Genomic DNA, 15,096 nt, shown 5'->3' on the forward strand with positions numbered 1-15,096 from the left:
AGCTTCACATCTCCACATGCTAATCTATTATTTAAAACTGATAGAGGTATGTTAGATTTACATTATTAAATATTAAAATATTTTATCTTGATTATCAGAGAATCACCGAAAAATAAGAACAAAGTTATCTATGTCTAACACAACAACAATAATAATAATAATAAACAAAAATGCAAATCAAGGGTCCAGCGTTGTAGCATAGTTGGTAAAGCTGCTGCCTGTGATGCCAGCATCCCACATGGGTGCTGGTTCCTATTCTGGCAGTTCCACTTCTGACCCAGATTCCTGCGTACGGGTTGGCAAAAGCAGAGAAAGATGGCCCATGTGTTTGGGTCCCGGCCCCCCATGTTGAAGACCTGGATGAAGCCCTGGCTTCAGCCTGGCCCACTTTTGACTGTGGCAGCCATCTGGTTGAGTGAACCAGCAGATGGAAAGTCTCTCTCTTTCTTCCTCTCTAACCCTGACTTTCAAATAAGTAAATAGATCTTAAAAACAAAACAAAACACATGCAAATCAAAGCAAATACTAATTCCAAACAAAGAGTAGACTTGCTCCTGATTTGGCACTGGAGAAGAATACTAAGTTTGAGTGCTCAAAAGTACTCCTCAAAGAAGGGACATCAAAGAAGGAGGTACCTTTCTCTCTGAAGGGAGGAGAGAACTTCCACTTTGATTATGGCCTTGTCTAAATAAGGTCGGAATTTGTGAACTCAAGAGGCTTCCATAACCTTGGCAGCTCATACAAGAGCCTTGGATGATTACTGACATCATAAATAAGAGTGTCAATTGTTAAATCAACAACAGGAGTCACTGTGCACTTGCTCTTCATGTAGGACCTCTGTCCTTAATGTGTTTTACTATGCAAATTAATAGTAAAACTAATCTTCAAACACTACTTTATACTTTGTGTGTCTGTGTGGGTGCAAACTACTGAAATCTTTATTTAGTACAGAGTTGATCTTCTGTGTATAAAGATAATTAAAATTATTCTTAATGAAGAATGGGATGGGAGAGGGAGTAGGAGATGGGATGGTTTGCAGATAGGAGGGTGGCTATAGGGGGAAGAACCGCTATAATCCAAAAGTTGTACTTTTAAAATTTATATTTATTAAATAAAAGTTTTCTATTAAAAAACAAAAGTACTCCTAATTCAGAGACTATCATCTTATTCAGAGAACTACAATTACGTCTTTGTCCTGACACTGTCATTGCCAAAACAATGCATTTTACAATAAATGCTGAGATTGAAACCAGTGGTGCAGAAAACGATTTATATGCATTTTCAAAGACATCAACAAACAAAGGCATCAGAGTGGCTGTGCAAAAAGTCTAAAACTAAAGGAAAAAATGGTGGTAGCTCAAGCACCTCAAGCATGTATATATGTACACAAGCCCATGTTGTGAGGTCACTTGGGAATTAACTGCTTGGCTTATTACATGCCTCTGAATCTTCATATGCATTCTTAAAAAGGATAAATGTCTTAAAGATCTTGGATAATCACTTCACAGATGAACTAAAATTAGAAAGACTTTAATCCTCTTTTATTGATAGTTGGCATCAATAAAGAAAAGGATTCAAAAACAAATACTTTTAAAATCATCTTGCCCATTTATATCATAATGCATATATTAATACAAAAATTTATAAACTATATAAAATACAGTACCTGAAACTGAACTCTTGGGCACTGAATCAGAGATAAATTAGTACCAATCTTCCTTACGATACTTCGAGATGAACCATAAGGCTTTCCAGACCAAAGTACCTGAGGAAGCAGAAAAAGCAAAAGCTTAATTATAAGACCTACAGTTAATAGAAAGCGCTGGACAAATAACTGCATGGCATGCTAGCATTACTTATGGGATCAGAATGCTATACATGTTTTGGGAAATATGCTAGTAGTTCTCAATTCAAAATTAGCGAATATATGAGTAGATAGCTAGTTATTTAGCAATAAACGTTAAAGTAAGGCATTACATACAAAACACGAGAACACATAGAAATTTTAAAATAAATCTGTATTTGGAGTAAAAACTATTTGCATCAGGTTTTCACATGACTCTCCAAAGGAAATACCCTTATACCTCTTCTGTTATATCTTTATAGAGTTTTAATACACATACTGTTACACTTTCTTTAAACATATAAGCTACTTTTACTATAATGGACTTTTCAAAACAAATTCAACTGAAAACAAAGTTCAGAATCTGAATCTGGGTCACACAGTTGCACCATATCATTTGCTGTGTAACAGTGCCTGGCTAGGGGGAAGCAGGGGCTGAAATCTAGTCACTCTGCTCACCAAGCACTGCATCTTCTTGGGATGCTTTGTCCCCAGAGGAAAGGTGCCTTTTCCTAATCTGCACAAACCTAACTAAATGGGCTAGTGGTGGCCCTAATGAGCAGTCTCTCAGATGACATCATAATACACATAGAACAGTATGCTATGCTTGAAGTAGAAACAAAAACAAATGCCCAAAGCCAAAAAGCAAACAAAAAACACACATGTAGATTGTTAAGGCATTACATATTGTACCTTGAAATTTCTCCCAAGTATATGATCTTTCCTTAAAGAGAAAACTATCCATCTGAGTGCTACACTTGAAAGCCTGGACAGAAGAGGTAAAGAAAGGTAGCAAGCTATTAAAAGCTATTTTAAAAGGAAAAAGTGAAAATGACTATAATACTGAATCCATCAAACCTCACCATTTAATGATATTCTAAAGACTAAATAAATAGTACTAAGAGAATGGAGTCTGAGCAATGAACACAGTCACCATTTTAAGTTCACTCCACAGCCACTCTAATTTAAAAAATAAAATTATACCATTAAAAATTATGCTATTATAAACAGTATTACCAAGCAACTGGTCATTGTAAACAGCCATGTTTCTAAAATCTAACCTAAACTAGACCTTTTAAACCATTCTAAATGTGCATACAACTTACAAAATGAACACAGGAAAATATAATTTCTTAAATCTTTAGCAACCAAATCTATTTAGGGATCAGTGAGTCACAGTGAGATTCACTAAGTATATAAAATACCTGAGCATTTGCCTCAGACTTATATAATTTTTATCACGTATGTTCAAGGGTTCACTGCCTCTTACTTAGTACTATAATCTACGCTGGCTATGATAACCAACAAACACTCTAACGCTTGTTTTGAGTATCATTTAAAAAGATGCTACAGACTGGAAAATCATTCAACAGGAAGACTGAAAGGTATCAATATTAAAATGTGAATATTACACAAAGAGGCAAACTTACTCTGAAGTTTAGAGCAAAATATTCAAATCAGTGATCCTACATAGCATTATCTATCACACTAACAGTCTTAATAACACATGAAAATGAAGAGAAGGAAAAATAACTAGAGGCAAATGGGAAGCTTAATGGTGCTACAAAGTAAACATTCAACCTGCCTTGCCAACAAAAAGAGCAAGAGCAAATAACTTAAAACAATTTCCAGCAAACTCTTTACCTTACACATTTTTAATAGTCCTGATCGTTTAAAGAAAAATAGAATGCTTTTTGTGCATCACAAGGTGACAATTACATAGTCTAAAGTGAATCTTCTTCCCTTCCAGTATGCAAAGTTCTTACCAGAGATGAAAAGGACAAGAAGCTCACAAAGAAAAATTGAGAGAGGATTTGTCAAGGTCAGGAACTAATGTTTCTGCCAGCTTTGAACAATTCTCACTATGCATGCTGCAGGGCTAATTTTCAACTATTATCTTTCCATCTGTTTAATATCAGAAGGAATGAATACCAGGTGCCTTCTACAAGAGAAGTGGCCAATGATTCAGCTTTTAATTAAAAGGAATAAGCAGACTACTTAGGTTTCTCCTACAAATTTAAAGGAAGGAAAAGAACAGATTGCTTTATGTGATTATTTTTTTCAAGCATACGCAGTAGACTAACAATCTTGTTTTTTGTTACTTGTGAACTGCTTAGTACTCAGCACCAAGAAATATGAAACAAGGGTCTGTTTAAGTGAACGACAGAATATTTATAACCTTCAAAACCTTTACTGGATGGTAGGAAAAAGCAAGGGGAAAGAGCAGTTAACTTCCAGGAACTCTAAAACTAGGTTTTACCAGTTTTTTCTATTCAGCCCTCTCGGAGGGGGAGAAATTGTAAATGGCTGTGAAGAAACAGTGAGCAGATGGTACTGAAAAGTCACCATCTGTGCAATGGGAGGCTGTATGACCCAAGTGCATCTCCTACCCTAACTTGGGGTTGAACTGTCTTGTTAATATACTGATTTGGAAAACACTTCCTCTAACGATAAACTATCATTAATATTTCTTTAAATGTAAGAGAGAAAGCAGAGATAAAACCATCATTACTAGATAAGGTAGTTTCATTAAGAAATAAGACAATTCAATAGATTTAGGAAATAACAGAAAAATTACAATTTATCTGTAAGAACTCTTTATGAACAATCTAATGAGTTTGTGTGTGTGTGTGTGTGTTGTACACGCCTATGTCTAGTAATGGCAGTCCATAACATTTTACAACAGTGTTTGAAAGTGATGACAGCAAAGAGAAGGATGACAACAGGAAAGCAATTTGTTCTTGTTTAACATTGTGAAATGCTATTGTAGAAGTGTTGACATGTGAGGCTGAAATCTGAAGCTGTCATCTGTCTCATCCGTAATGGCTGCACTCAAGTTTTATGTGGTAACTCGTTTGTTATATATTAATCTATATAATTATTTCAGACCTATTTAACAGGAAAAACTACAAATTTAATTCTAAGTAAATGTATTTTTCTCAAGAAAAACTATGTGATATTAGTCCATGGGTTTACATATCTCTGAAATTAACATGCAAAATTAGGTTACATATATTTTTCAGGAAAGAAGGCTCATGTCATTAATCAAATTTATAATACATGTCTGGAGGAAGTGGGGTTGGATATTGGAAGATGAACCTCTATAATAATTTCAAAATCCCTAACTGAAGACTAAGACTTCTCTCAGTTCTCTTCTTCCTTGCTAAGCTCCCCGCCCCATCTCATTCCCCCTCTAAAGCACAAAGAGAAACAGGGGTCTAATTCTTAATTTATTACTATATTGTTAAAACAAATTGGTATTTGCTAAACTTTTTTTCCAACATAAAATACTGAAATTAATCAGAATCATTTTAACTTCACACCTATTTTTACTTTCTCTAATTTAAAAACATTTTTACTGAGGGATAGAAATATAATAGATTGAGCAAAAAAAACTTCTGTATGGTTTTAAACTCAAACAAATGTTGAGGCAATACAGAAGACAGTGAAGTGAAAACAATCATGGCAGCACAGGCCTTTCAAAGCAGGTTCTGCCAATTTACTGCCTTTGTAACACTAGCAAATTACTGACTATTCTGTTTTCTTATCTACAAAATGGGAACTATATCCATTTCATATGCCTTTGAACAATAAATGAGTTAAGGTATTTATCATATGTCTTTAATAACATTAATAATCTTTTCCCCCTTCCATAGTAAGAGGCAGCAAAACAGACAAAAATGAGGAAGAATCTGGGAATTATTGCTGGTTTCATATTGTAGCTCTAATATTGTCAGGCAACTTTGGTTGAGGTAGTTAACACTCTAAACCTCAAGTTTCCCATTTGTAAAGAGGGTAGTTCACAATGTGTAAAAACACTGGGCACAAAGTAAGCCCATCAGGGATGCCCATTATGATAGTACAGGTTGAATAAACAAAAATACAAACATTAATCATCACTGGCTGTCCTAATGGCAAAAACAAAATCCTGACCTAAAAGCTTGCACCATTTCAAAAAAAAAAAATCAGATAAAGAATGAAGACAAGTTCCTGCTTTTGCAAAACTTTCAAGAACAATCTCAAATATATTTGTACATGAAATCCTTGGGGAAAATATATGTTAATTACTGAAAGGTGGAGCTAAGAAAGTTTCTTTTGTTTTCAGAAAATAAAAATCTTCATTCACTATACCTTTGTATTTTTAGTCTTAGGCAGCAAGCTAAAAACATTAGAAACTACCATAAGATCAGTTGTAGAAGTCAATTTTATGTAGATTTCTAGCTAACTGATTAAACTTGATGATTATATGATAGTCTCAATACATAAAAAAAAAAATCTCGCTCATCTGCTATCAGTAGGAAGAACCCTAAATTGTGTTTACAATATTAATGAGAAAATCAAATCATATTTTACCTGGTCCATTCTCTGATGAATGACACACACATTTTACAACTTAAAATGAACAAAAAGCTAAACAAATGAACAAGCTAAATAAAATGTTAAGAATCAGAGTCAGTTATGTGTGCACGAATCAGAATTCTGTACTTTGGCCTCATTAAGCTAGTCTACATTAGCTTAATTTAGGGTGGCATATAAGAAACTAGCCATCCTGAAGGAACCTATGCTATATGCAAGCTACTGTATTGGGTGCTTTATATCTACTGTCATTTAATCCACAGGCTAACTCTGCTGTAATAGCACTTCTTAACCTTACTTTTTGGTGAGTAAACTCATAACTGGCAGAAACAAATTTCAGATCTAGGGTTAAATTCAGGACCCACAATCTTGCCACTATCTTCTTATTACAATTACAAATAAATAGATACCATAAAATTTGCTTTTGGGACATCATAAATAACAGAAGCTTCCTTTCTTTCTGGAAGCAAAGAGTAAAAATTCTTCTGTTAGTACTAAAATATTAATCTACCCCATGTAGCCAAGTGGTAGTAAGTAACAAGAGAAACATGATTTAACTATAATAAATTCAAAACATAGGAATACACTTCTGAGAAAGATGAAAACACCACTAACTTTACAAGTAATTTTCAAATTCTTTATCCTAAAGCTATAATTTCAAAACGATGCAGCAATAAACAGAGGTAATTTTTTTTGGCTCTCTGCTCTCTGACCACAACCTTAGTGGTCAGACACAATTACTTTTTAAAGATTTATTTCATGTATTTGAAAGGCAGAGCTACAGAGAAAGAGAAAGGGGGAAACACAGAGAGGTCTTCCATTCACTGGTTTACTCCCCAAATGACTGTAATGGCCAGGGGTGGGCCAGGCCAAAGCCAAGAGCTTCTTCCAGGTCTCCCATGTGGGTGCAAGGGCCCAAGCACTTGGGTCAATCTTCCATTGCTTTCTCAGGCACATTAGCAGGGAGCTGCATCAGAAGTAGAGCAGCTGGGATTTGAACCAGCATAGTAAGTGGTGACTTTACCCAATACACCACAATGTCAACCCTAGCAAGTTTTTAAAATATGAAAATAGTGCATTAAAAAGCATACCAGGGGCTGGCTCTGTGGCACAGAGGGTAAAGCTGCCACCTGCAGTGCTTGCATCCCATATGGGCACCAGTTCAAGTCCTGGCTGCTCCGCTTCTGATCCAGCTCTCTGCTATGGCCTGGGAAAGCAGTAGAAGATGGCCCAAGTTCTTGAGCTCCTGCATCTGCAAGGGAGACCCAGAGGAAGCTCCTGGCTTCGGATCAGCACAGCTCCAGCCATTGTGGCCAATTGGGGATTGAAACAGCGGATGGAGGACCTCTCTTTCTCTCTCTCTGCCTCTCTTTCTATGTGTAACTGGCTTTCAAATAAAGAAATAAATCTTTAAAAAAAAAAAAAAAAAAGCATACCATTTTCAAATTATATAACCTGCCTATATCTTTAATAAATAAAGCTGAGTTCCATGTCACAAAACATCAAAGCATTTGTTCGAAAATGAAAAAAATTATTCTACAAAATGAGCTTAGTCCAACTGCTCTGGTAATTTTCCCTTAGACCTGAACAAAGTTTGTGTGTCAGACTTCAAAAAATGTCAAGATCAAAATTACCTCACTTACCTTCTGAACAACTGAGTGATCATAGTTCTACAAAGTTCAAAGTTGTCAAGCGTAATCATTTTATTCAATGATTTCTCTCCATATATAAACCTTTTCCTCACTAATGAATGTATTGCTTTTAAAGGTCATGTGAATATTTCTAAGTTTTCAACATAACACAGAAAAGTAATTCTTTCCTTAGGATACTGGGAAATGATACACTCCTGCAGCTTAAATACTAAGGAAGTCAAATAGTACATAAATACATTGAATTCAAAATGTTTGTCATATACAGATACATTTAATTTTCTCAGAAAAAAAATCTTGAAATAAATGTCTGGATTTTAAAAATGAATTTTAAGTACTCACCGATTGCATGCTTACTCCAACTTGTTGAAAAACCATCCTAATCAGGCGGTTAATCCAGCCAAGCATTTAGATGGCAAAGTCTCCCCGAATTTGCATTTCAAGTGTTTCAGGCATACATAGCAGCACATGGTCCATAAAGCACACTGAAAATTTAAAATGCAAATACTAAAATAATTATTATTTAAAATCTTTACTAACATGTCTCACAAAGTAAACCTAAAACATTTTAAAACTCTGTGAATAAATTAAGAGAAAGTACAACTTCCTTGTGATCAGCTTGCTTAAAGTAACTGTATTAGTACAAGACTTTTTCTTTTATAAAGATTTATTTATTTGAAAGGGTGAGTCAGAGAAAGATCTTTCATCTGCTGGTTCACTCCCCAAGTGGCTGTAATAGCTTTCACTGGGTCAGATCAAAACCAGAAGACAGGAGCTTCATCCAAGTCTCCCATGTGGGTGTAGGGGCCCAAGGACTTAGGTCATCTTCTGCTGCTTTCCCAGGCTGATTAGCAGGGAGCTGGATCAGAAGCGGAGCAGCCAGGACATGAACTGGTGCCCACATGGGATGCCAGCACCACAGCACCAGCCCTTACAAGATTTTTTTTTAACAATTTATTTGAAAGTCAGAGTTACACAGAGAGAAGGAGAGGCAGAGAAAGACAGAGGTCTTCCATCTGCTGGTTCACTCTCCAATTGACCACAACAGCCAGAGCTACGCTGATTCAAAGCCAAGAGCCAAGAGCTTCCTCAGGGTCTCCCACGTGGGTGCAGGGGCCCAAACACTTGGGCCATCTTCCACTGCTTTCCCAGGCCACAGCAGAGAGCTGGATTGGAAATGGAGCAGCTGGAACTTGACCCAGAGCTCATATGGGATGCCGGTACTGCAGGCAGCAGCTTTACCTGCTATGCCACAGTGCCAGCCCCTACAAGATTTTTTTTTTTTTTTTAAAGTTTTATTAATTTGAAAGACAGAGTTACAGAGAGAGGAAAAGACAGAGAGAGAGGACTTCCACCCGCTGGTTCACTCCCCAATTGGCCGCAATGGCTGGAGCTGCGCCGATTCAAAGCCAGGAGCTTCGAGACTTCCTTGTAGGTGCAGGGGCCCAAGAACTTGGGCCATCTTCTACTGCCAGGACTTTAACCTGCTGCACCACAGCACCGGCCCACTTACAAGATTTTTTAAAAGTATTTTTCCACTTAGGGATTTTAGCTGGATGCAACAAACACCTATTGCGGTTAATTTAAGTAGAACACACTTATGAAAAGATACCTGATACATGGTAATCTTCAGAAAACTCAACTTATAGGATACAGCCAGGCAAGATGTTCAAAACTGAAGAACTGGTCCTGAAGACACCATGGCATCTGCTATTGCCACAGTGGACAGAATATACACAGTTCCTTCTTTTCATGTCACCAGCTCCCAAGTTGCTGTTACTACTGGGGCACCTGCTTGGTCAAGTATAAAGTTCACATGTACTAGCAAAAGAGAGGTCAGAAGCTCCCTACTAATATCCCTGGAAAAGCAGCAGAAGATGGTCCAAGTACTTGGGCCCCTGCCACCCATGTGGGAGACCCAAGCGGAGTTCTAGGTCCCTGCCTTTGAGGCCATTAGGCAGCTGAACCAGCAAATGGACGATCTCTATCTGTGTCTCTCCTCTCTGTCACTCTGCCTTTCAAATAAACAAATAAATCTCAAAAAAAAAACCACAGGGCAAGGGGGTCAGCATGCGGCTGAACAACCAGATTGTTTCCCAAAGATCATTAAGAAATAAATTCCAGAAACATGGAGTAGGAATTCAGATGCAAGAAGATTGAAATTATATGACAAGTTCTTCTATACTCACTAGCAACATAGCCCCTGCAACTCATCTCACCCTAATATTCTGATAAAACTAAAATGGTACTCGCATGGTACAGATGAATTCACTGAAAAGTGTTCATACCCAATGAGGTAAGGAGTTTGCACCAGAATGTAAATCAATGTGCTGCTTCCTCATTTAGGAACTCTTACTTTAACAGAAACAAAAACAATAAACAGCTGAACATTGCAGTGTGCTTTGTGATACAGTTGATTTACATTTTGATGTAAGCTCACTCTAGACCAGAAGTAGTTTGTGGTCTACATTTTGAGAAGAACTTTACAGATAATTACAGAGAATAGCGAAAAAAGTTGCCAGAAATATGCCAAATATTGGGTAAAAATGAATGGAAGAGCTGGGCTCTAATGACAAACAGTGGAAAGAAGAATGATAATATTGGTAAAAATGAACAGCAACAGAGAAATCATTAAGATAGGAATGAATGTAGGATGTGAGCTTATATGAGAATCTGAGCTAAAAGCTTATATTGGAGAAAAAAGGAAAAGAAACAGGGATCAGATTAAATAAGATTTTAAATTGGACAGAAAAGTTTAACTCAATATAGGACAGTTATTTCATAAAGTCTGAATTCACCAAAGTTTAAATACCACTTTTGATCCTTTGAAAAACTGTAAAACTAGTACATATTTTAATACACTCTACATCTTTGTTTTTTTTTGTTTTGTTTTGTTTTGTTTTTTTTGAGGGGGGAGAAGGAAAGAGAAACAGGGAGACAGAGAAACACATAGAAAATACCTCCTACCAACTGGTTCACTCCCCAAATGCCTCCAAACAGCCAGGACTGTGCCAGGCCTAAATCAAGAGCCAGAAACTTAATCCAGGTCTACCACACGAGTGGTAGGGACCAAATTGCTTGAGTTTTTAAATTGGACAGAAAAGTTTAACTCAATATAGGACCAAACTGCTGCCTCCTGGAGTAGCCATTAGCAGGGAGCTGGACTTGGGAGCAGAGCTGGGATAGAGGCAGCTTAACAACTAGACTAAACGCCTGTTCCCTAAATTTCTACATATTGGAAAAGTTCTACTACACTAATAGGTTTCATGGATCATCTTTATAAGTAAGTGATATTTATCTAAATCAACTGAATAATGCTTTTAGATTGTTTATTTATTGATGTTCCAAACAAGAGTCCCTAGTTAAAAATGTCCAACCACCAATAAGCTATACAATAATAACAAGGGCTAACTTAACTGAACACTTAGTATGCGCCAGGTACTATGAGCACTGCATTTTGTTGAATCCATAATTTAATGCGTAAGTCATTAGATATAAAATCAATTTAATTATCACAATTAGTTGTAGAGGGGCAAACTGAAGTTTAGTTCATGTAACTTGACCAAGGGTCACAAGCTTGTAAGAGGTGAAGTTAAAATCAACTTAGGTAGATACTTAGATAAAAGTCTGCCCTCTTATCCACTATATCATACTATCCCCAAAAGAGAAGCAGTGGCTTGGGGAACCTATTTGAAAGTCTGTTGGCTATTTTTCATGTTGTGATACTACTCAATTTTCCAGTTTACATTCTCAAAGCAAAGTGCTAAGGCTCAGGACTTCGGTTATACCCGTGTGTCACCTACCAATTGGTGAGTATGAACAAGTTAATTTTCAGAATTTACATATATAATACATATGCCATATTAGCAAAATCCTTAAAATAAAAAGTAGGTTGATATTAGCTGGAATGGACAAGAAGAGATGGATTTAAGACATTACCAAAATAAAAACTAGACTTGCTAAGTGGCTAACTAGAGGAACAAATGAGGAAATCAAATGACTCCGGCCGGCGCTGCAGCTCACTAGGCTAATCCTCCGCCTGCAGCACTGGCACACCGGGTTCTAGTACCGGTCGGGGCACCGGATTCTGTCCCGGTAGCCCCTCTTCCAGTCCAGCTCTCTGCTGTGGCCTGGGAAGGCAGTGGAGGATGGCCCAAGTGCTTGGGCCCTGCACCCCATGGGAGACCAGGAGAAGCACCTGGCTCCTGTCTTCTATTGGCGCGGTACGCCGGCTGCAGCACGGCAGCCGTGGTGGCCATTGGAGTGTGAACCAAGGGCAAAGGAAGACCTTTCTCTCTGTCTCTCTCTCACTGTCCACTCTGCCTGTCAAAAAAAAAAAAAAAAAAAATCAAATGACTCCAACAATTCAAGCAGAGATTATGCCAGATAAAGAAATGTTGGGAAGGAGGAGGAGGAGTGAGGGTGGGAGGGTGGGTATGGTGTGAAGAATCACTATATTCCTAAAGTTGCACTTATGAAATGCATGAGGTTTGTAGTCCTTAAATAAAGGGGTTTTTTGTTTGCTTGTTTAGGAGAAAAAAAATGTTGGGGAGTACAGCTCTTTAATGAAGAGGAGTCTAAGATGACAAATGTGTATCTAGATGAAAATATATAGTAGAGTGAAAAGCACTGGGAGGAATGTATACTAGTATTTACTCAATGTTCATAACAGCAAACATGTCAAAGCTGGAATCTGGCAAAAACTCAGCAGGGGGAAATGATGATTTTATGTGGTCAACTGAACACCTATCACTTTTTTGGGAGATACAACTTATACAGAAAAGTGCACTAATTTCAATTGTCCACCTCTACGAAATTTCACATACAGTAACACCATCCAAACTGATATAAAACAATTCTAGAATCCCATAGGCTCCCTTGGGCCTCTACTCATTCACTATCTATAACTTTCCTATCTAACCATGATTTTAACTTTTACAACCACATACTAGCTTTGCCTGCTACAGGTACTATTTTGTGTCTTGATTTCTATCAAACATTGTCTGTTAAAGTCATTTATGATGGTTATGAATTACAGTTCTTTTTAAGTAGCTTTGTAGTATTTGATTGTATTACCATAGCACAAATTATCTGCTCATTTTAATGTCTGTGGTCATTTGGATTGTTTTCAGGTTTTGGCTATAACAAGTAAATGTGCTAAGATAAGTCCTCCACACAGAATAGCAAAATATACATATACACTAATCTCTTTTGAGTATTTTCTTGAATACACAGATCATAGGCCATATACACACATTTATACAATGTCAAATCATAGCTCATATAAATATATACACACAATTTATACAATGCCAGATGATAGTTCACACACACACACACACACACACACTTTTTTTTTAAATTTGTTTATTTGAAAGGCAGAATTACAGAGGGAGAGAAGAGACAGAGAGAGAGATCTTCTATGTGCTGGTTCACTCCCTAAATGGTCCTAACAACCAGAGCTGGACCTATCCATAACCAGAAGCCAGGAGCTTCTTCTAGATCTCCCAAGTAGGTGGCAGGGGCCCAAGGATTTGAGGGATCTTCTACTGCCTGCCCAGATGGTTAATAGAGAGCTGGTTAAGTGGCACAGCTGGGACATGAACCGTGCCCACATGGAATGCCAGTGGTGGCTTTACCCAATACACAATGCCAGCCCCTATGGATACAGTTAAAAACTGCCTGACATCTTTCCAAGGTTGTTGTACCAATGACATTCTCACAAGCAAATATGAGATCTCCAGGTGCTCCACATCTTTGTCAATAGTTGGTATTTTATTTTTTTTATCTTTGGTAATTCTAGTGATTTCTTTACATGTTTGGGGGGCACTACAACATCTTCTTTTGGTGGCCAACATGGTGGCATAGCTGGTAAAGCCACTGTCTGTGATGCCAACATTCCATATGGGTACCAGTTCATGTCTGGGCTATTCTACTTCTGATTCAGCTCCCTCCTAACAGCCTAGGAAAAACAGTAGAAGATAGTCCAGGTATTTGGACTCCTGCCATCCACGTGGGAGAACTGGAAGAAGCTCTTGGCTCCTTACTTTGGCCTGGTCAGCTCTGGCTATTGTGGTCATCTGAGCAGTAACTAGATCTCTCTCTAGCTCTTTCAAAAAAAACAAACAAACAAACAAACAAACAAAAACCTTTTCTGAACTGTCTATTCAAATATTTTGTTTCTTTTCCTTTTTTTAATACAAAGACAACAAAAATGACATTTTTTCAGAGCAGTTAAGTTCACAGCAAAATTCAGTGAAAGATTTCTTGTATATCTCAAACCCTTACTTAAGTATGGTCTCTTGACTATCCACACCAGAGTGGCACATTTCAACAAACCTATAATGATATATCATCACTCAAAGTCTACAGTTTATCTTAGAGTTCCCTTTTCCCCTCTAAAATTTAGTTAGTTGAGAGGCAGAGTCACAGAGAGAAGCTGGAGGGAGGACTGGGTGAAGCAGGGAGAGGAGGAGGAGGAGGAGGGAAGAGGTGATGAGGGCTGAGTAGATCCCTTTTCTACCTGCTGGTTCACTCCCCAAATGGCCATAACAGCCAGGGTTAGGCCATACTGAAGCCAGAAACTCTGGCTCCCACGTGGGTAGCAGAGGCCCTTGTACTCAGACGCATTAGCAGGAAGCTGGATCAGAGGCAGAGCAGCAAGGACTGGACCAGGCACCATATGGGATGCAGACATCATAAGCAGTGGCTTAATGCACTGTGCTACATACTGACCCACATTCTGTGGATTTTGACAAATTTATGTTGACATGTATCCACCACTATAGAATGTTATAGAGCAGTTTCACTATCCTCAACATCCTTGGAATTCAGGCTAATCTTCTCTCCCCCTTTCCCAATCTCTGGCAATGACAGATCCTTTCAGTTTCCTCAGTTTTGTCTTCTCCACAATGTCATTCGATAAGAATCATAATCGTAGACTTTTCAGACTGACTTTTTTTTTAACCAATATGCATTTAAACTTTCTCCAAAGTACCTCATGCATTGATTGCTCACTTTTAGTGCCAAATAATGTATGGTCGCCCTGATATACCAGGTTATCTATCCATTCGCCTACTGAAAGACATCTTTATTGCTTTCAAGGTTTGGCAATTATTAATAAAGCTGATATAAACATTTGTGTGCAGGTTTTGCTCATTTTTAAAGTCGACAGTACATGAGTATTATTATTCTCTCTATAGCCAGAAACAACAGGACAGACACAAAGGGATTATGAGATTATAATAT

At 37.6% G+C, this 15,096-nt stretch overlaps 1 protein-coding gene across 7 annotated transcripts in view; it reads right to left on the reverse strand.

Moving 5' to 3' along the window:
- The window catches only part of MTFR1 (mitochondrial fission regulator 1), a 52,661-nt gene that overhangs the window by 22,432 nt on the left and 15,133 nt on the right, over positions 1 to 15,096 (reverse strand). For 5 of the 7 annotated variants that reach the window (XM_062188423.1, XM_062188425.1, XM_062188424.1 and 2 more), the window contains exons 2-3: positions 8,191 to 8,333; positions 1,667 to 1,765 (exon numbers count right to left, since the gene is read on the reverse strand). In XM_062188423.1, coding sequence (XP_062044407.1) covers positions 1,667 to 1,765; positions 8,191 to 8,256 — 165 coding nt within the window. In that variant the 5' untranslated portion in view covers positions 8,257 to 8,333. Of the gene's footprint in view, positions 1 to 1,666; positions 1,766 to 7,290; positions 7,360 to 8,190; positions 8,356 to 15,096 lie in introns of those variants that run through there. The other 2 variants (XM_062188426.1, XM_062188428.1) reach the window with 2 other exon arrangements.

Source organism: Lepus europaeus, chromosome 4, assembly GCF_033115175.1.
Source record: "Lepus europaeus isolate LE1 chromosome 4, mLepTim1.pri, whole genome shotgun sequence".
In the NCBI taxonomy this organism is placed as follows: domain Eukaryota; kingdom Metazoa; phylum Chordata; class Mammalia; order Lagomorpha; family Leporidae; genus Lepus; species Lepus europaeus.